The sequence below is a fragment of the Mustela putorius genome, unplaced genomic scaffold (genome assembly GCF_011764305.1).
Source record: "Mustela putorius furo isolate JIRA1106 unplaced genomic scaffold, ASM1176430v1.1 tig00000549_pilon_pilon_pilon, whole genome shotgun sequence".
Classification (NCBI taxonomy): Eukaryota; Metazoa; Chordata; class Mammalia; order Carnivora; family Mustelidae; genus Mustela; species Mustela putorius.
The window spans coordinates 250,683-271,636 of NW_025421411.1; the positions used below are offsets into that span (position 1 = coordinate 250,683).

Sequence of the window (20,954 nt, forward strand, 5' to 3'; positions counted from 1 at the left end):
TGGGTTAAATGTCCCTATCAAAAGACACAAGTTATCAGAATGGATTAAAACAAAACAAAACTAGACAAGACCCATCCATATCCTGTCTACAAGAAACTCATTTTAGACCCAAAGACACCTCCAGATTTAAAGTGAGGGAATGGAAAACAATATACCATGCTAATGGACATCAAAAGAAACTTGAGGTGGCAAACCTTATACCAGACAAGCTAGATTTTTAAACCAAATACTATAATAAGAGATGAGGAAGGACATCATATCATACCTAAAGGGTGTGCCCAACAAGAAGATCTAACACTTTTAAATATTTATGCCATTAACATGGGAGGAACCAATTATATAAACCAATTAATAACAAAATCAAAGTAACACATTGACAATAATACAATAATAGTAGGGGACATTAACACCCCCTCACTGAAATGGACATATCATCCAAGCAAAAAATCAAAAAGGAAATAAAGGCTTTATATGATACATTGGAACAGATGGACATCACAGATATATTCAGAACATTCCATCCCAAAACAACAGAATACACGTTCTTCTCTAGTGCGCATGGAACATTCTCTGGAAGAGAGCACATCCTGGGTCACAAATCAGGTCTCAACTGGTACCAAAAGACTGGGATCACTCCCTGCATATTTTTGGACCACAGTGCTTTGAAACTAGAGCTGAACCACAAGAGGAAAGTTGGAAAGAACTCAAATACATGGAGGCTAAAGGGCATCCGACTGAAGAATGAATGGGTCAACCAGGAAATTTAAAGAAGAATTGAAAAAAATTCATGGAAACAAGTGAAAATGAAAACACGACTGTTCAAAGCCTTTGGGATGCAGGAAAGGCGGTCCTGGGAGGAAAGTATATAGCCATGAAAGCCTTTCTCAGCAAACCAAGAAGGTCTCAAATACACAACCTAACCCTATACATAAAAGAGCTGGAGAAAGAACAGTAAACAAAGCCTAAACCCATCAGTAGAATAGAAATTATAAAGATGAGAGCAGAAATCAAGGAAATAGAAACCAAAAGAACAATCGAGGAGAGCAATGAATCTAGGAGCTGAGTTCATTGAAAGATTAATAATATTGACAACCCCCTGGCCAGATTTATCAAAAAGATAACAGAAAGGACTCAAATAAATAAAATCATGAATGAAAGAGGAGAGACCACAACCAACACCAAAGAAATACAAGCAATTATAAGAACATATTATGAGCAACTATATGCCAGAAAATTTGACAATATGGAAGAAATGGATGCATTCCTAGAGACATATAAATACCAACACTGAACCAGGAAGAAATATAAAACCTGGACCGACCTATAACCAATAAGGAGATTGAAGCAGTCATCAAAAATCTCCCAAGAAACAAGAGCCCAGGGCCAGACGGCTTCCCAGGGGAATTCTACCAAACATTTACGGAAGAATACCTAGTCTTCTAAAACTCTTCCAAAAAAATAGATATGGAAGGAAAACTTCCAAACTCATTTTATGAGGTCAGCATTACCTTGATCCCAAAACCGGACAAAGACCCCATGAAAAAGGAGAATTACAGATGAATATCCCTGATGAACATGGATGCAAAAATTCTCACCAAAATACTAGCCAGTAGGATTCAACTGAACACTGAAAGGATTATTTACCACGACCAAGTGGGATTTATTCCTGGGCTGCAGTGTTGGTTCAACATCTGCAAATCAATCAATGTTGCACAGTACATTAATAAAAGAAAAAACAAGAACCATATGGTATTCTCAATAGATGCTGAAAAAAAAAAAAAACTTGATGAAGTACAGCATCCTTCCTTGAACAAAACTCTTCATGGTGCAGGGATAGAGGACACATACCTCAATAGCATAAAAGCCATCTATATGAAAAACCCACAGTGAATATCATTCTGAATGGGGAAAACCTGAGAGCTTTTCCCCTAAGGTCAGGAACATGGCAGGGCTGTCCACTATCACCACTGTTATTCAACATAATACTAGAAGTCATAGTCTCAGTGATCAGACAGCAAAATGAAATAAAAGACATATGATCAGCAAAGAAGAAGCCAAACTCTTACTCTTTGCAGATGATATGATACTTTATGTGGAAAACCCAAAAGACTCCACTCTAAAACTGCTAGAACTCATACAGGAATTCAGTAAAGTGTCAGGATATAAAAAGCAATGCACAGAAATCGGTTGCATTTCTATACTCCAACAAGACAGAAGAAAGAGAAATTAAGGTGTTGATCCCATTTACACTTGAACCCAAGGCCATAAGATACCTAAGAATAAATCTTACCAAAGAAGCAAAGAATCTGTACTCTGAAAACTACAGAGTACTCATGACAGAAATTGAAGAAGACACAAAGAAATGGAAAAAAGTTCCATGATCATGGATTGGAAGAACAAATGTTGTGGAAATGTCTATGCTACCTAGAGCAATCTGCACATTTAAAACAATCCCTCCCAAAATGCCATCAACTTTTTCCCCAAGAAATGAACCAAATAATCCTAAAATTTATATGGAACCAGATAAGACCCCAAATAGGCAAAGGAATGTTGAAAAAGAAAAGCAAAGCTGGTGGCATCACAATTCCAGACTTCAAGCTCTATTACAAAGCTGTCATCATCAAGAAAGTATGGCACTGGCACAAAAACAGACATATAGATTAGATCAAGGGAACAGAATAGAGAGCCCAGAAATAGACCTTCAGATCTATGGTCTACTAATCTTCGACAAAGCAGAAAAGAATGTCCAATGGAAAAAAGATGGTCTCTTGAACAAATGGGCAAATGGGTTGGGAAAATTGGACAGCCACATGCAGAAGAATGAAACTGGACTATTTCTTTACAGCACACACAAAAATAGACTCAAAATGGATGGAAGACCTCAACGTGAGACAGGAATCCATGAAAATCCTTGAGGAGAACACAGGCAGCAACCTCTTCAACCTCAGCTGCAGCTACTTCTTCCAGAAACATCACCAAAGGCAAGGGAAGCAAGCACTAAAATGAACTATGCGGACCTAATCAAAATCAAAAGCTTTTGCACAGCAAAGGAAACAGCCAACAAAACCAAAATACAACTGACAGAATGGGAGAAGATATTTGCAAATGACATCTCATATAAAGGGCTAGTATCCAAAAATCTATAAAGAACTTATCAAACTCAACACCCAAAGAACAAATAATCTGATCAAGAAATGGTCAGAAGACATGAACAGACATTTCTGCAAAGGCATGCAGTTGGCCGACAGGCACATTAAGAAATGCTCAACATCACTCAGCATCAGGGAAATACAAATCAAAACCCCGGTGAGATACCGCCTCACACCAGTCAGAATGGGTAAAATTAACCAGTCAGGAAATGACAGGCATTGGTGAGGATGCAGAGAAAGGGGAAACCTCCTACACTGTTGGTGGGAATGCAACTGGTGCAACCACTCTGGAAAACAGTATGGAGTTTCCTCAAGTAGTTGAAAATAGAGCTACCCTATGACCCAGCAATTGCACTACTGGATATTTACCCTAAAGATACAAATGTAGTGATCTGAAGGGGCAGGAGCACTGTCATGTTTATAGCAGCAATGTCCACAATAGCCAAGCTGTAGGAAGGGCCTAGATGTCCATCAACAGATGAATGGATAAAGAAGATGTGGTATGTATGTGGTATATATATATATATATATATATATATATATATATATATTTCCATTGCATGCATATAGATGCATGTATATATATATATAATTCCATTGCATGCATATAGATTCATATAGCCCTTTATATGAGATGTCATATAGATGCATGCAATGGAATACTATGCAGCCATCAAAAAACAAAACAGAATCTTGCCATTTGCAATGATGTGGATGGAGCTATAGGGTATTGTGCTAAGCAAAATAAGTCAATCAGAGAGAGACAATTATCATATGATATCAGTGATATGAGGAATTTGAGAGGCAGTGTGGGGGGTCATGTGGAAGGGAGGGAATAATGAAATAAGATGTGATCAGGGAGTGAGAAAACCATAAGAGACTCTTAATCTCAGGAAACAAACTGAGGGTTGCTGGAGGGGAAGGGGGTTGGAGGGATGGAGTCACTGGGTGATGCTCATTGGGAAGGATATGTGCTATAGTGAGGGAAATAAACACAGAAATACATAAAATAATAAAATTGGGGATGGGACTTAATAAAGTTATCCCTAAAGGACACCTCTAATAAAAAGTCTGTGTTACTCCAAAACTAGATGGATAAGTAGGTGGTTTGTCAAAAACAAACAAACAAACAGAAAGTGTAGCTGCTTTTCTAACTCTAATACATACTAGGGATCTTTTAGATATTATATTCAACTTTGGAAAATTCTGAGGATTTGAGGAGGTAAAGTGATTCATGATCACAAAAGATTCTTTAATACATTAGTTTTTAACATATATTTGAAGAACATAGCAAGGCTCAAACATTAAGAAATACTAATCTTATGGAATCTTTGAAAGGCAAAATGGTGAGAAGAGTACTAGCATTGTCCAAGTTAAGTTCCAGTTCTTCTGTTTACTAGCTATAGGACTTGGGCAAGGCTCTTGATCTCCTTGAATCTGTTTTCTCATCTGTAAGATGAGAATATTCATACTCACCTCCTCGAGCTTTTGTGATAATTATGTGAGAGAAAGCATGTATATTTCTAGTATGGTGACTATTGCAGAGACACTGTTACATAATTCATAGCTACTACTATTATTACCTTGATTCTGAGGCTTACCACATTTTTTTTCACATTTTCACATATCCAATATCAATGTAGTTCCACTAAAGTATAGGAGCATAGTTCCAACACACACATCTTATGAATATTGTATATATTTCATGTTTCTTTCTTTTTTTGAATGCATGGTAGATACCATTTTCAAATCAAGAGAATATGGAATATCATTTAAGACCCTAAAAACGCTGAGGCACCTCAGTGTGGAAAAGAAGACTCCTTATAGGTTGCTGTCTCCTGAGTCAAATAACTCTTACCAGCAAATGTACCACTGATTATATGGCCATGAAGATCAAGAGCTGGCTGCTAACACACCCTGAGTAAAAGATATTTAAAAGGCTACCTCTTGACCTCAAGGGATCCACAAATGATTACACATACGTGTCGTCATCCAGAGTCTGGTTCCTGATGATGTTCCTTCCCTTGGGAGCATAGTTCCACTGCACATCCTGGATGGCCAAGTAGTAAACTCGAGTGGCCCCATCAGTTGGATGGGGCCACAAAGGTTGCATCAAGAACAGAGTCCAGATGAGATGGCCTGGTTCCATGGCCCACATTACTCTGGGAATCTGTCAGATGAATAGCTGTTAAGAGAGAAAGAAAACAAAGGTCTTTGCCTGTGTCTGAAAAACTGAAGAGGCAAGAGCCAAACCAATTACCTGAGAAAGAAAAAAAAAAAAAGAATTAGCTCAGAATCTCTCCCTTACCTGATCTCTTTCAATTCAAGAAACATTCAATGATCTGTGTATATTGGACTTTGGAGACCAAAGTTGAAAGGCCACTTATAGTGATAATCATGCATCGCTTCTTTCAGATTAGAAGTCTGGATACAGTCCCTTCAGCAGTGTAAAAGGAAGAATGTAATCTGGCCCAAGAATTAGGAAACGGGCACCAGAAATTTGGTTGGGTCACTGACTCACTCACTGGCACCTAAATCAAGTCACCAATTCTCCCTATACCTCTTTTTCCTTTGTTGCCACTTTCCATCCTCTATGAATTGTTTAAAAACAAATGAGAGGGAGGAGTCAAGATGGTGGAGAAGTAGCAAGCTGAGACTGCTTCAGCTAGCCGGAGATCAGCTAGATAGCTTATCTAAAGATTGCAAACACCTGAAAATCCATCGGCAGATCGAAGAGAAGAAGAACAGCAATTCTGGAAACAGAAAAACAACCACTTTCTGAAAGGTAGGACCGGCGGAGAAGTGAATCCAAAGCGACGGGAAGATAGACCCCGGGGGGAGGGGCCGGCTCCCGGCAAGCGGCGGAGCAACCGCGCACAAAATCAGGACTTTTAAAAGTCTGTTCCGCGGAGGGACATCGCTCCAGAGGCTAAACCGGGGCGAAGCCCACGCGGGGTCAGCGTGGCCTCAGGTCCCGCAGGGTCACAGAAGGATCGGGGGTGTCTGAGTGTCGCAGAGCTTGCGGGTATTGGAACGGGAAAGCCGGCTACAGAGACAGAGCCGACAGTAAGCTCGCAGCTCCGTGTTACCTTGAACCGGTCGCAGGCTCGGTGAGCTCGGAGCGCGGCCGGAGGTCAGGCAGACGGGAGTAACTGGGCGCTGTTCTCTGAGGGCGCACTGAGGAGTGGGGCCCTGGGCTCTCGGCTCCTCCGGGCCGGAGACCAGGAGGCCGCCATTTGTATTCCCGTCCTCCGGAACTCTACGGAAAGCGCTCAGGTAACAAAAGCTCCTGAAAGCAAACCCGAGCGGATTACTCACCCCGGCCCCGGGTAAGGGCGGTGTAATTCCGCCTGGGGCAAAGACACTTGAGAATCACTACACCAGGCCCCTCCCCCAGAAGATCAACAAGAAATCCAGCCGAGACCAAGTTCACCTACCAAGGAGTGCGGTTTCAATACCAAGGAGAGCAGCAGAATTCCAGAGGAGGAGAAAGCAAAGCACGGAACTCAAGGCTTTTTCCCTGTGATTTTTTTTAGTCTTGCAGTTAATTTAATTTTTTCTTTTTCATTTTTTTTTTTTTTTTTTTTTTTTTTTTCTCGCCTTCGGGTAAAATTTTTTTTTTTTTTAACTGTTACCTTTTTCTTTTTTAACGATTTTTTACTAGTTTATCTAATATATATATATATATTTTTACATTTTTCTTAGGTGTTTTCTTTTTTAAAAAAAAAATTCTTTTTTTTTTTTTTTTTTTTTTTTTCTTTTTTCTTTCTTCCTTTTTGAACCTCTTTTTATCCCCTTTCTCCCCACTCACGATTTTGGATCTCTTCTAATTTGGCTAAAGCATATTTTCCTGGGGTTGTTGCCACCCTTTTAGTATTTTACTTGCCCCTTCATTTACTCTTATCTGGACAAAATGACAAGACGTAAAAATTCACCACAAAAAAAAGAACAAGAGGCAGTACCGAAGGCTAGGGACCTAATCAATACAGACATCGGTAATATGTCAGATCTAGAGTTCAGAATGACAATTCTCAAGGTTCTAGCCGGGCTCGAAAAAGGCATGGAAGATATTAGAGAAACCCTCTCGAGAGATATAAAAGCCCTTTCTGGAGAAATAAAAGAACTAAAATCTAACCAAGTTGAAATCAAAAAAGCTATTAATGAGGTGCAATCAAAAATGGAGGCTCTCACTGCTAGGATAAATGAGGCAGAAGAAAGAATTAGTGATATAGAAGACCAAATGACAGAGAATAAAGAAGCTGATCAAAAGAGGGACAAACAGCTACTGGACCACGAGGGGAGAATTCGAGAAATAAGTGACACCATAAGACGAAACAACATTAGAATAATTGGGATTCCAGAAGAAGAAGAAAGTGAGAGGGGAGCAGAAGGTATACTGGAGAGAATTATTGGGGAGAATTTCCCCAATATGGCAAAGGGAACAAGCATCAAAATTCAGGAGGTTCAGAGAATGCCCCTCAAAATAAATAAGAATAGGCCCACACCCCGTCACATAATAGTAAAATTTACAAGTCTCAATGACAAAGAGAAAATCCTGAAAGCAGCCCGGGAAAAGAAGTCTGTAACATACAATGGTAAAAATATTAGATTGGCAGCTGACTTATCCACAGAGACCTGGCAGGCCAGAAAGAGCTGGCATGATATTTTCAGAGCACTAAACGAGAAAAACATGCAGCCAAGAATACTATATCCAGCTAGGCTATCATTGAAAATAGAAGGAGAGATTAAAAGCTTCCAGGACAAACAACAACTGAAAGAATTTGCAAATACCAAACCAGCTCTACAGGAAATATTGAAAGGGGTCCTCTAAGCAAAGAGAGAGCCTACAAGTGGTAGATCAGAAAGGAACAGAGACCATATACAGTAACAGTCACCTTACAGGCAATACAATGGCACTAAATTCATATCTCTCAATAGTTACCCTGAATGTGAATGGGCTAAAATGCCCCTGTCAAAAGACACAGGGTATCAGAATGGATAAAAAAACAAAACCCATCTATATGTTGCCTCCAAGAAACACATTTTAAGCCCGAAGACACCTCCAGATTTAAAGTGAGGGGGTGGAAAAGAATTTACCATGCTAATGGACATCAGAAGAAAGCAGGAGTGGCAATCCTTATATCAGATCAATTAGATTTTAAGCCAAAGACTGTAATAAGAGATGAGGAAGGACACTATATCATACTCAAAGGGTCTGTCCAACAAGAAGATTTAACAATTTTAAATATCTATGCCCCCAACGTGGGAGCAGCCAACTATATAAACCAATTAATAACAAAATCAAAGAAACACATAAACAACAATACAATAATAGTAGGGGACTTTAATATTCCCCTCACTGAAATGGACAGGTCATCCAAGCAAAAGATCAGCAAGGAAATAAAGGCCTTAAATGACACACTGGACCAGATGGACATCACAGATATATTCAGAATATTTCATCCCAAAGCAACAGAATACACATTCTTCTCTAGTGCACATGGTACATTCTCCAGAATAGATCACATCCTCGGTCCTAAATCAGGACTCAACCGGTATCAAAAGATTGGGATCATTCCCTGCATATTTTCAGACCACAATGCTCTAAAGCTAGAACTCAACCACAAAAGGAAGTTTGGAAAGAACCCAAATACATGGAGACTAAAGAGTATCCTTCTAAAGAATGAATGGGTCAACCGGGAAATTAAAGAAGAATTGAAAAAAATCATGGAAACAAATGATAATGAAAATACAACGGTTCAAAATCTGTGGGACACAACAAAGGCAGTCCTGAGAGGAAAATATATAGCGGTACAAGCCTTTCTCAAGAAACAAGAAAGGTCTCAGGTACACAACCTAACCCTACACCTAAAGGAGCTGGAGAAGGAACAAGAAAGAAACCCTAAGCCCAGCAGGAGAAGAGAAATCATAAAGATCAGAGCAGAAATCAATGAAATAGAAACCAAAAAACAATAGAACAAATCAACGAAACTAGGAGCTGGTTCTTTGAAAGAATTAATAAAATTGATAAACCCCTGGCCCGACTTATCAAAAAGAAAAGAGAAAGGACCCAAATAAATAAAATCATGAATGAAAGAGGAGAGATCACAACTAACACCAAGGAAATACAAACTATTATAAGAACATACTATGAGCAACTCTACGGCAATAAATTTGACAATCTGGAAGAAATGGATGCATTCCTAGAAACATATAAACTACCACAACTGAACCATGAAGAAATAGAAAGCCTGAACAGACCCATAACCAGTAAGGAGATTGAAACAGTCATTAAAAATCTCCAAACAAACAAAAGCCCAGGGCCAGACGGCTTCCCGGGGGAATTCTACCAACATTTAAAGAAGAACTAATTCCTATTCTCCTGAAACTGTTCCAAAAAATAGAAATGGAAGGAAAACTTCCAAACTCATTTTATGAGGCCAGCATCACCTTGATCCCAAAACCAGACAAGGATCCCACCAAAAAAGAGAGCTATAGACCGATATCCTTGATGAACACAGATGCGAAAATACTCAACAAAATACTAGCCAATCGGATTCAACAGTACATTAAAAAGATTATTCACCACGACCAAGTGGGATTTATTCCAGGGCTGCAAGGTTGGTTCAACATCCGCAAATCAGTCAATGTGATACAACACATCAATAAAAGTAAGAACAAGAACCATATGATACTCTCAATAGATGCTGAAAAAGCATTTGACAAAGTACAACATCCCTTCCTGATCAAAACTCTTCAAAGTGTAGGGATAGAGGGCACATACCTCAATATCATCAAAGCCATCTATGAAAAACCCACCGCAAATATCATTCTCAATGGAGAAAAACTGAAAGCTTTTCCGCTAAGGTCAGGAACACGGCAGGGATGTCCATTATCACCACTGCTATTCAACATCGTACTAGAGGTCCTAGCCTCAGCAATCAGACAACAAAAGGAAATTAAAGGCATCCAAATCGGCAAAGAAGAAGTCAAATTATCACTCTTCGCAGATGATATGATACTATATGTGGAAAACCCAAAGACTCCACTCCAAAACTGCTAGAACTTATACAGGAATTCAGTAAAGTGTCAGGATATAAAATCAATGCACAGAAATCAGTTGCATTTCTCTACACCAACAGCAAGACAGAAGAAAGAGATATTAAGGAGTCAATCCCATTTACAATTGCATCCAAAACCATAAGATACCTAGGAATAAACCTAACCAAAGAGACACAGAATCTATACTCAGAAAACTATAAAGTACTCATGAAAGAAATTGAGGAAGACACAAAGAAATGGAAAAATGTTCCATGCTCCTGGATTGGAAGAATAAATATTGTGAAAATGTCTATGCTACCTAAAGCAATCTACACATTTAATGCAATTCCTATCAAAGTACCATCCATCTTTTTCAAAGAAATGGAACAAATAATTCTAAAATTTATATGGAACCAGAAAAGACCTCGAATAGCCAAAGGGATATTGAAAAAGAAAGCCAACGTTGGTGGCATCACAATTCCGGACTTCAAGCTCTATTACAAAGCTGTCATCATCAAGACAGCATGGTACTGGCACAAAAACAGACACATAGATCAATGGAACAGAATAGAGAGCCCAGAAATAGACCCTCAACTCTATGGTCAACTAATCTTCGACAAAGCAGGAAAGAAGGTCCAATGGAAAAAAGACAGCCTTTTCAATAAATGGTGCTGGGAAAATTGGACAGCCACATGCAGAAAAATGAAATTGGACCATTTCCTTACACCACACACAAAAATAGACTCAAAATGGATGAAGGACCTCAATGTACGAAAGGAATCCATCAAAATCCTTGAGGAGAACACGGGCAGCAACCTCTTCGACCTCTGCCGCAGCAACATCTTCCTAGGAACAACGCAAAAGGCAAGGGAAGCAAGGGAAAAAATGAACTACTGGGATTTCATCAAGATCAAAAGCTTTTGCACAGCAAAGGAAACAGTTAACAAAATCAAAAGACAACTGACAGAATGGGAGAAGATATTTGCAAACGACATATCAGATGAAGGACTAGTGTCCAGAATCTATAAAGAACTTAGCAAACTCAACACCCAAAGAACAAATAATCCAATCAAGAAATGGGCAGAAGACATGAACAGACATTTCTGCAAAGAAGACATCCAGATGGCCAACAGACACATGAAAAAGTGCTCCATATCACTTGGCATCAGGGAAATACAAATCAAAACCACAATGAGATATCACCTCACACCAGTCAGAATGGCTAAAATCAACAAGTCAGGAAATGACAGATGCTGGCGAGGATGCGGAGAAAGGGGAACCCTCCTACACTGTTGGTGGGAATGCAAGCTGGTGCAGCCACTCTGGAAAACAGCATGGAGGTTCCTCAAAATGTTGAAAATAGAACTGCCCTATGACCCAGCAATTGCACTATTGGGTATTTACCCTAAAGATACAAATGTAGTGATCCAAAGGGACACATGCACCCGAATGTTTATAGCAGCAATGTCCACAATAGCCAAACTATGGAAAGAACCTAGATGTCCATCAACAGATGAATGGATCAAGAAGATGTGGTATATATACACAATGGAATACTATGCAGCCATCAAAAGAAATGAAATCTTGCCATTTGCAACAACATGGATGGAACTAGAGCGTATCATGCTTAGCGAAATAAGTCAAGCAGAGAAAGACAACTATCATATGATCTCCCTGATATGAGGAAGTGGTGATGCAACATGGAGGCTTAAGTGGGTAGAAGAATAAATGAAACAAGATGGGATTGGGAGGGAGACAAACCATAACTGACTCTTAATCTCACAAAACAAACTGAGGGTTGCCGGGGGGAGGGGGCTGGGGAGAAGGGGGTGGGATTATGGACATTGGGGAGGGTATGTGATTTGGTGAGTGCTGTGAAGTGTGTAAACCTGGTGATTCACAGACCTGGGGATAAAAATATATGTATATAAAAAATATATGTTTATAAAAAATAAAAAATAAAAAAAAAAAAAAAAAAAAAAAAACAAATGAGAATTCACCAAAAAACGTTTACTGGAATGTTCATAGACCTAAAAAAAGAAATAACCAAAATGTCAATGAACACTAGAATGAATGAGTAAACTGTATTTTATTTATACAGTGGAATTCTATATAGCAATGATGATGAATAAACTACAACTACAAATAAAAAAAATAGATGTCTCTCACAAATATAACATTGCAGAAAGAAATAAGACACCAGATACCAAACAAAAGTATATACATACTGTATGATTTCATTTAGGTAAAGTACAAAATCAGATAAAACTTATCTATGCTGTTAGAAGCCAAGATAGTGTTTGCCCTTTAGGAAGAGATAAGTGACTGGGAAAAGAAGAGGATAAATGCTTGTAGGTATGCTATATTTATTGATCTACATACTGGCTACATGGGTGTGTTCCATTTGTGAAAATATATTGTGCTATGAATTTAGCATTTGTGCACTTTTCTGAATTTGTAATATGCTTCAAAAAAGTAAATAATGAAACAAAAGAAGTGAAAGTATGCGAGGGAAATGTTAGCATCTTAGAAGAAATGTTCTCTGCTATGCACAAACACATTTTATTAGAACAATTCCTGAGTCAGAGTCAGAACTGAGTCTCTAGTCTTTCAATCCAGTACATCAGCCAAAAGGCTGGACTTCTTGGGGTTGGGATGAAGCCTTCAGTCAAATCATACACAGCTATGGTCAAAACCAGAAATATAGACAATAATATAAATACACAAATACATAAATTCATGCAGTCTTATATAAAAGCAGACATAAGTGCATGCAGTATTATCTAAAACAGAAATGCAAACACTTGCATGCACACATAAAATCGCACTGTCACACAGAGTCTTATACTTTAATAACAACAACAATAAATCAATATTATTGTGTGTGAATGGCAAACCAGATACTATTCTATGAGTTTTATATAGATTAAATCATTAATCCTCACAACCACACTATGAAACATATGCCATTATTATCCCCAAATTACAGAAGAAGAAACTGCATGACAGAAGTGTAAAGGAATTTGCCCAAGGTCACCTCATTAACAATCAATAGAATTGAGTTGTGAGCCCAGAAAGTATGACTTCAAACTCGTGTTCTCGATCACCATACTATACCACCTTCCACAAAATATACTCATATACATAAAAGCACAGAGAACATGCATCTACTTATAGCCATAGATATATCTGTGAAAGTGCCATCCACTCTGCAATATGTAACCACATGTTGTTATAATCACTTCTAGAAATACACATATACTCATATAGCAAGAGATACACCTAGTTAATCTCATTCATGATGAGGGTAATACATATCGAAGCTACCATTCATTGAGAGATTACTATATGCTAAACACAATGTTCAGTGGTTTATATAAATAATTTCACTGAATTCTAGTCCTATACATATGAGATAGTGACTATTAATCAAAAATAGAAAATCAAAGGTATATACAGACTTACATATATTAATATGACGATTAATCAAGAATAGAAAATCAAAATATATACAGACTCACATAGAAAATTCCCAGATATTTACTCTGGCTAGACCTAGATATTTACCCTGGTTAATAAACAAAACAATTGACTCCCCTACAAAATCTCAGTACCTTCCCCATACAGCAATGGATCAAGTGTTAATTCCAAGTCTCCATATGACATTTGGCAGAAAACACTTGATATAGAGGAGGACCTGCTCCTGGGTTTTTCTTTCCAAAACCTGGGTCTCCCACTGACCAGTTGTGTAGACTTGGGTAATACATAACCACTCGAAACTTGTTTTCCTACTTATAAAATATGTATAATAATGTTAACCTTGTAGAAGTAAATTAGAAAAGTTACGTGAAAGGGCCCCAGTATGATTCATGTTTAGAACATAACAAAGTAACTGCTGGTTTCCTTCTCTTTCTCCCACCTGACTACACTTTATTTATCTCTACTCTCTCCTGACAAACCATATGTTCTACATTTCTACTCTAAGGGCTAACTTAAATCCTAATTTCCCCAGAAAGCCCCTTGTAGGCTCTCCATAACAGTGACCTCTGATAGACCACTTACTCTCTATAACACCCAACTGCATTAAGTTGGACTTTATATTTGTGTTACCATTCTGTGAGTTGGCTCATGAACTGTCTTTATTTATCAGATTGGACTATAAACTCTTTGAAGATGTATGTCATATCTTAGAGGTCTTTGTGTATCTATTGCCAAAAATGGTGATGGGGGCTCTATAGTTATACCATAAACAGCTACTACTAGAGTGCCATAAGCTGACACAAACATACAATTTCCCACCAGTTGACTCTGGTTCAAGTTTGCCACTGATTTCAAAGAGTAATTTTTGGCAATTCACTTTATTAAGCCCAAATTTCCCTACCTGTAATATAATGGAGCTGCCCTATACAGTTCTTAACTTTTGGGGGTCATGAGTGTTTGAGAATATAATGAAATGCAAAAATGCAGAACTACAAAAATATGTTTTACATAAAGAGCTCTCAAAGAATCCTTTTAAGCTCTCACAGTCTGCCAATACTCCCACTCACTGATAAAACACAGGTACATTTACATATGTCTAAATATAGTCCCACATAAGTAACACAAATGCCCTGGAACACTTGACAGGAAAGGGGTGTCATTTGTTCAATAAAAGTTTGGATATAACCTAGGCATCGTTTAAACTCCCCTTTCAGAAAGATGCCAGCAAAGTTGTTGTACCTTTTTTTCTTATTATTTATTTTTTATTTATTTTCGGCATAATAGTATTCATTATTTTTTCACCCAGTGGTCCATGCAATCCGTGCCCTCTATAATACCCACCAGGTGGTACCCCAACCTCCCACCCACCCTCCAATTCAAACCCCTCAGATTGTTTTTTAAAAGTTGTTATACCTTAAACTCACTTAACTAGAGAGAAAACTGCCCTGGGTAAGAGCTTCACAATTAGAGAATTCCATAATAAATGTGAAAATATTCTGTAAATAAACCAGTACAGACCTTCAGCATACAATGAGCAACCATTCAAAGGTGGTGACTAGCGTTGGTGGTATAGTGGTGAGCATAGCTGCCTTCCAAAGGTGGTGACTAATAACCAAAAGAGCTAGACAATAAAACCTGATAAAAAATACTACCTAGCATTTGCCTAGCACTTCCCACTATATAGTATGATTTTTATATCTGCCATTTTTAAATTCTCAAACTTTTGTAAGATAAGGATTGTCTTCCCTGTTTCACATCCAGGACACAGGGTTTGAAATCAGACTACCTAAACCAATCCTAGCTCCACTTTTCCTGTGTGACTTGATAAACTATTTCATTTCTCTAGACATAGTCTTTTCACCTTTTAAATTGAATTAATACTATTAGCTATATTGCAGAGAAGTTGGAAGATTAAATGAATATTAATCTATAAGTGCATAGGACTTAAGTAAGTGATCAAGTGCCTAAGTAAGTGATCAAAAAGTATTAGTGGCTATTACTATTACAGATGGAAATAGGTTTAGAAATGAAATTTACCAGGATCACTATGATTTAACATTTTATATATAGGCACAACATGTACACACTCATAATTTCCCACACACAGCAACACATGTTAAGCATACAGGACATGTATTTGGCTGAGATTAGTCTCTTTGGAAACAACATGATATAATGAAAAATATCAGAACTTTTGAGTCAGATAGACAGGTTTGAATACTGTTTTCAGTTGTAGTTGAATGAGATAGCATTGAGAATTTAATAGTCACCTGAAAAAAAAAAGTTTTCTTTGTCTCTACTGATTTCCTCTTTTTCTTCCCAAAGCTGTATTTGTTGTTGCTATTATTGTTGTTATTGTCATTTTTAATTTGGCTTTACAATACACTATAAGAACAGAAGAAAAGAAAACCCATAGAATTCCGTAAGGATCACCTGGATATTTAATGGTAAAAACTGAAAATCTTCAGACCCTAGAGAAAAATAGGCTCTATTTCTGGAATCATCATGTATTAGTTGTATGACACTGAGCAAGTCATCTGTATCCTGAGCCATGCATGGCAATGATCTCTTAAATAGAGATAGTCTCTGCTTTGGGTTCCTCATTAGTTTGCTGTGAAAATTTGATAAGTTAAAGTATGTAAATCCTTATGTAATCTTTTCACTTGGGCAGGGATATTTTCTTTCAGCTGAATCCAGAGAAAGAAGTCCTAAAGAAAGGCCAGACTCAAGAGAAAAAATGAAAGGGAAAGGTTAAAAAAAATGAAATATGTAAGGTAAGGAAGAGTCCTGGGAGAAAGCCAAAAGAAGACAGAAAAAGAAATGAAGAAAGGAAGAAGAAAGAAGAAAGAAAGAAAGAAAGAAAGAAAGAAAGAAAGAAAGAAAGAAAAAGGAAGAAATGAAGGAAAGAGAGAGGGAGAAAGAAAAGAAAAGTGAGAAGAAAGGAAAGACAAGAAATACAGAATGAAGAGGTGCCCAAAGTAGGAGAGGTGGAAACAGAGAGAGGGGGAGAGATGGAGATGGAAAAAGAGAGAAAGAGAGAAAGGGTGAATGAATTTCTGGGCTACTTGGAATTAGACATAGTTTAATTATATACCCTTGAAAATAGCCTTAGGGAGAAATTTAGCAGCAAATCAAGTCTCTTCTTCCTTAACCTCATCTTCCTGTCATCAAAATGCCACATGGGCCTGGTCCCCATTGCCCAAAAGAATTTGCATTACTGTTTTTCCTAGGATTTGCAAGTTGTTCCCTTAATGCCACAGTGTTCTTTTCTCTCCCTCCATCTTTCTTCCTCTGCTGGGCTACACTGGACTGAACAGGCTCTTCTAGACAAAAGATCATTCAACTGAACACAGGAGTGCTGAGCTAATTTTAGAGGTTTTTCTCTAAGCCTGACAGCCCTTCTAATAGAACTCTCCATCAAGATTGACCTTTGATTCTCTGTTTTCTTAATGTTTTAATATTTTTTCTTCGCCCTGTGACTCAAAACAAAACAAACAAGCAAAGAGGAAAGAAATGGGGGGGGCGGTGCAGAGCAAACCAAGAAACAGATTCTCAACTATAGAGAACAAACTGATGGTTAACAAAGGGGAGGTGGGTGGGGAAGGGTTAAATAGGTAACAGTGATTCAGGAGTGCACTTGTGATGAGCACCAATGTTGTATGGAAACATTGGATCACTATATTGTACACCTGAAACTAATAGTACATTGTATGTTAATTAACTATAAGTTGAGTAAAAACTTTAAAAAAATAGATTCCATATAGGGATTTTCTCACCTTCAGTAGGTATCGGCTTTTCTCTTCTGGGAGGGAAAATGCAGAAAATGTTAAAAGCCCCAAAGCGTTCCAGATAGTACAAGTACAATTCATATTATTATTTAATCATTTTACTGTATCCTAGCATGCCAAAGATGGGAAAATTGAGGCCCAGAGAGGAAGAAACTCACCTGAAATCCTGCAAGCCAGTACTAGACCCTAAGATTTCTGATTCCCCAGCCTGGCAATAATGTCCAGTGTGTCACCACAATACCATTCCTGGGACAATATGATTCCACTGCATATTGGTGTTTCTGGTAATAAGACTGCTTTATTTCCTCATACCTCAGTTGCAGTATCATAGAAAGTAAACTAATTTTAAATTAGATGACCTGGATGCAAATCCTTCTTCTTTCCTGTAATTGCTATGTGACCTTTCAACAAATCACCTGTACCTACCTGAGCCTTAGTTTTCTCATCCAAAAATGGGAGTATTTATTTCACAAGACTGTTTCAAAGTTAAAACAAAATCATGGATTTGAGTTCCTAGCAAAGAGCTTGGAATACAATAGATGCTTAGTAAAAAGCTCAAATGTGTTATAGATTCATATATCTATAAAGACTTTCAGAAACCAACTTTTATCAATCCCTTCATGTGACATATAGAAAACTGAGGTCAGAGAGGTAAAGGGATTTGCTCAAAGTCAAGCAGCCAGTTACTGGCAAAGCCAGAAGATGAACCCATGTTTTCTAAAATATTTCTGCTATTTAGACACTAAACATGAGTAACAATTTTGATTTAAAACTGATAGTTTGGTTCAGCTATCATTTATTGGCTTATTCTACACCATTTCGGATCTTAAAATATAAAAACCAAGTGGTTGTTTTTAAGTGTTTGAGGTTCCCATTTATGTAGTGCGAAGATCTATCACCTAGATAAACTCCTCAATTTGTGAAGCAGAAAATGAGTACATTATTTCAACAAGAAAATTAACTATTTTATAAAACTCTGTGACTATCACTAAAGCAGTCACGCCAGTGTGGTCCTGGTAATTTTGGTGAGAGAAATGAAAGGAGCCTCTTGTTCACTTTAACTTTCCTGCCCACCCAGCCAAGCTTCCTCCACCCTCTTTGACACTGACTTTCCCAGTGACCTAGGAGTCCCCTAAACCCAGCCAAATAAAGATTTTTGCAAAGAAAGGAAGGTGAGGTAGGATTTGGAAAGAGAGGAAACAAAGCTTACCTTTGCTAGGGTAAACCCTTCTATATTTATGTCAGCAGCCCAGTGATGCTAAACTGCAGCCCCTGGTATGAGTTGGCCAGCCCTGGTCGGTCAGTATCCTGAGTTACAGATCCTCTCTCATAAATAAGCCCAAGGTTCCAATTTGGCCGGTGTTACCGTAGTGAAATGAATAGAAGAGAGGGCAATGCTGGGTGCTTTTTTTCCCCACAAAAGTAAACTTTTGGAATGTCTTGCTTGGCCCAGTTGGGTACAAAACCTGGGATGGTTCTTTGATCGTATCTGGGTGTTTTAACACATCCCAGTTAGGATCTCAGGAGGAATTACAAGAGGGTGGGCTGCATTTTTCTTATCAAAGCTTGATAGTTGGTCTTTGCTGAAAGGGGGAGGAGAATGCACTGTCAGTGTGAACAAAGCTCACGGACAAATTCCATCAGCCCTCTAATAACATGGAGGGCATTAAGAGAAAGAAAGGAAAAGAGAACTGGGGGAATTCAGAGAGTAAGATGAAGAATGAGAGACTGGACTCTGAGAAACAAATTAAGGGTTTTGGAAGGGAGGGGGTGAGGGGATGGGTGAGCCTGGCGGTGAGTATTAAGGAGGGAATGTATGGCATGGAGCACTGGGTGTGGTGCACAATCAGTGCATCTTGGAACACTGAGAAAAACAAAATTAAATTAAGATGTTAAAAAAAGAAATGGGGTCTTTTGGAAGACTTATTAGATGTGCAAAGGGCCCCCACACCCACCAAATTTTTTCCTTCTGCTGTGAAACACAGTTGTAAGCCCTGCCTGTTATTCTAAGGCATGGTTGCTTGATAATAGGAAAAAAAAAATGAAACTGGTAGTAAAATGAAGAGCTTTCTACATGCCAGGCCCTATGATAACTACTTTACAAGCATTCTTTAAGTCTCATAATCATCTTGTGAAACAATTACTCTAATTCTTATTTTACAGCTGAAGAAAACCAGGCTCTGAGAAAGAAGGTAACATGTACAAGGTCACACTGTTAGGAAGTTAAAAGAGAAGGGGAATTTTACTGGGCCCCTCTAGACTTTTAGCCACCACATTATCATGCTGTGTTGCTAAGGGGAGAAACAAGATAACTTTTTTGAGATGAAGAAAGTGACTTCAAAATTATGTGCCTGCTGTGCACCAGTCACGGTTAGAATTTTTTTTAATGTACATTAACTCCACCTCTCCCATTTCTAGCAATTCCTAGAGTGAAAACCCAGGACTGTATTACCAACATTTTCCCTCAAGGAGAACAAATGTAGCTAAAATATAGTCTGGATTAACAGAGATCAATATCCTAAAACCTACGAAAACCCAGAAAAATTGGAAATATTAAATTTATTAAAAAATACTGTAAAAAAGCAAATGGGCCCTAAAATTCAGGAGAAAATGTGAGTCCGGATTATTTTTTTTTAAATCTAAGGCCATCCTTATTCTTACCAGAAAGAGGGTAATGAAAAATGACTAGCCTAAGTCAGATCACCTAGGTTCCAGGCCTGGTTTGCTCTGGCGGTAATCAACCATGTGGCCTTGGTTCAGACTCTTCTTTTCTCCTGGCCTCAGTTTCTCTGTTTGTACAAAGAAGACCTTGAATTAGATATGGACCCTCCCAACTCTATAAATTTATAGATCTGGGATTCTATGAAGATAACATACTTTTTACATTAAGAGTAGAAAAGAAAGGTTTCAAAAAAGCAAAGTATAAGGAAAGAATAGGTACAGAGTAATTTGTGGAGAAAAGGTAAAGTTCCATACCTCTTTGGAAAGGACTGCATCTACCCACGAGACCCAGGTATTAGAAGGAGACAGATATGATGGTGGTTATACCACCTAATATCCTTACTTTGTGATGAGATCTTGGCTAGAAGCAAATGCTGTTCTCTAGGCAGGCTCAACACATTTTTCTCTCCTGGATTTGAAGTGTCTGGATCAGGGTCCAAAGAGGAGAACTTTCAAAGACTGAGCTGATGGGACAAAGTATGGGTCATAAACCAGTGAAGGTACTTAAGGGTGCCTATAAACTTAGAAGCTTACCCCACAGACTGCACCCCAGGCTTAGCCAAGTAGAAGCAATCAGAAGGGAAAAGGGAGGAGTCACAAGTTACAGTTCACTCAGAAAAGATTAGTGATCAAAGCAAGCTGAATCAGGCCATAGCAGCCCTTGGGGTTATCTACCTCTTCCCCTACTTGGCACATATGTAGACCTTGAAGTTACAAGGGGAAGGTGGTGAACAAACCCATTAAGCTGAGATCCAAGTCCAGGCTCTAAGACATT

General features: G+C 38.3%; 1 protein-coding gene across 1 annotated transcript in view; it reads right to left on the bottom strand.

The window, feature by feature from the left end:
• The window catches only part of HEPH (hephaestin), a 145,870-nt gene extending 125,241 nt beyond the window's left edge, over positions 1-20,629 (bottom strand). The window contains 2 exon segments of the mRNA XM_045081218.1: positions 5,132-5,334; positions 20,523-20,629. Coding sequence (XP_044937153.1) covers positions 5,132-5,307 — 176 coding nt within the window. The 5' untranslated portion in view covers positions 5,308-5,334; positions 20,523-20,629.
• Between the last annotated feature and the right edge of the window lie 325 nt (positions 20,630-20,954).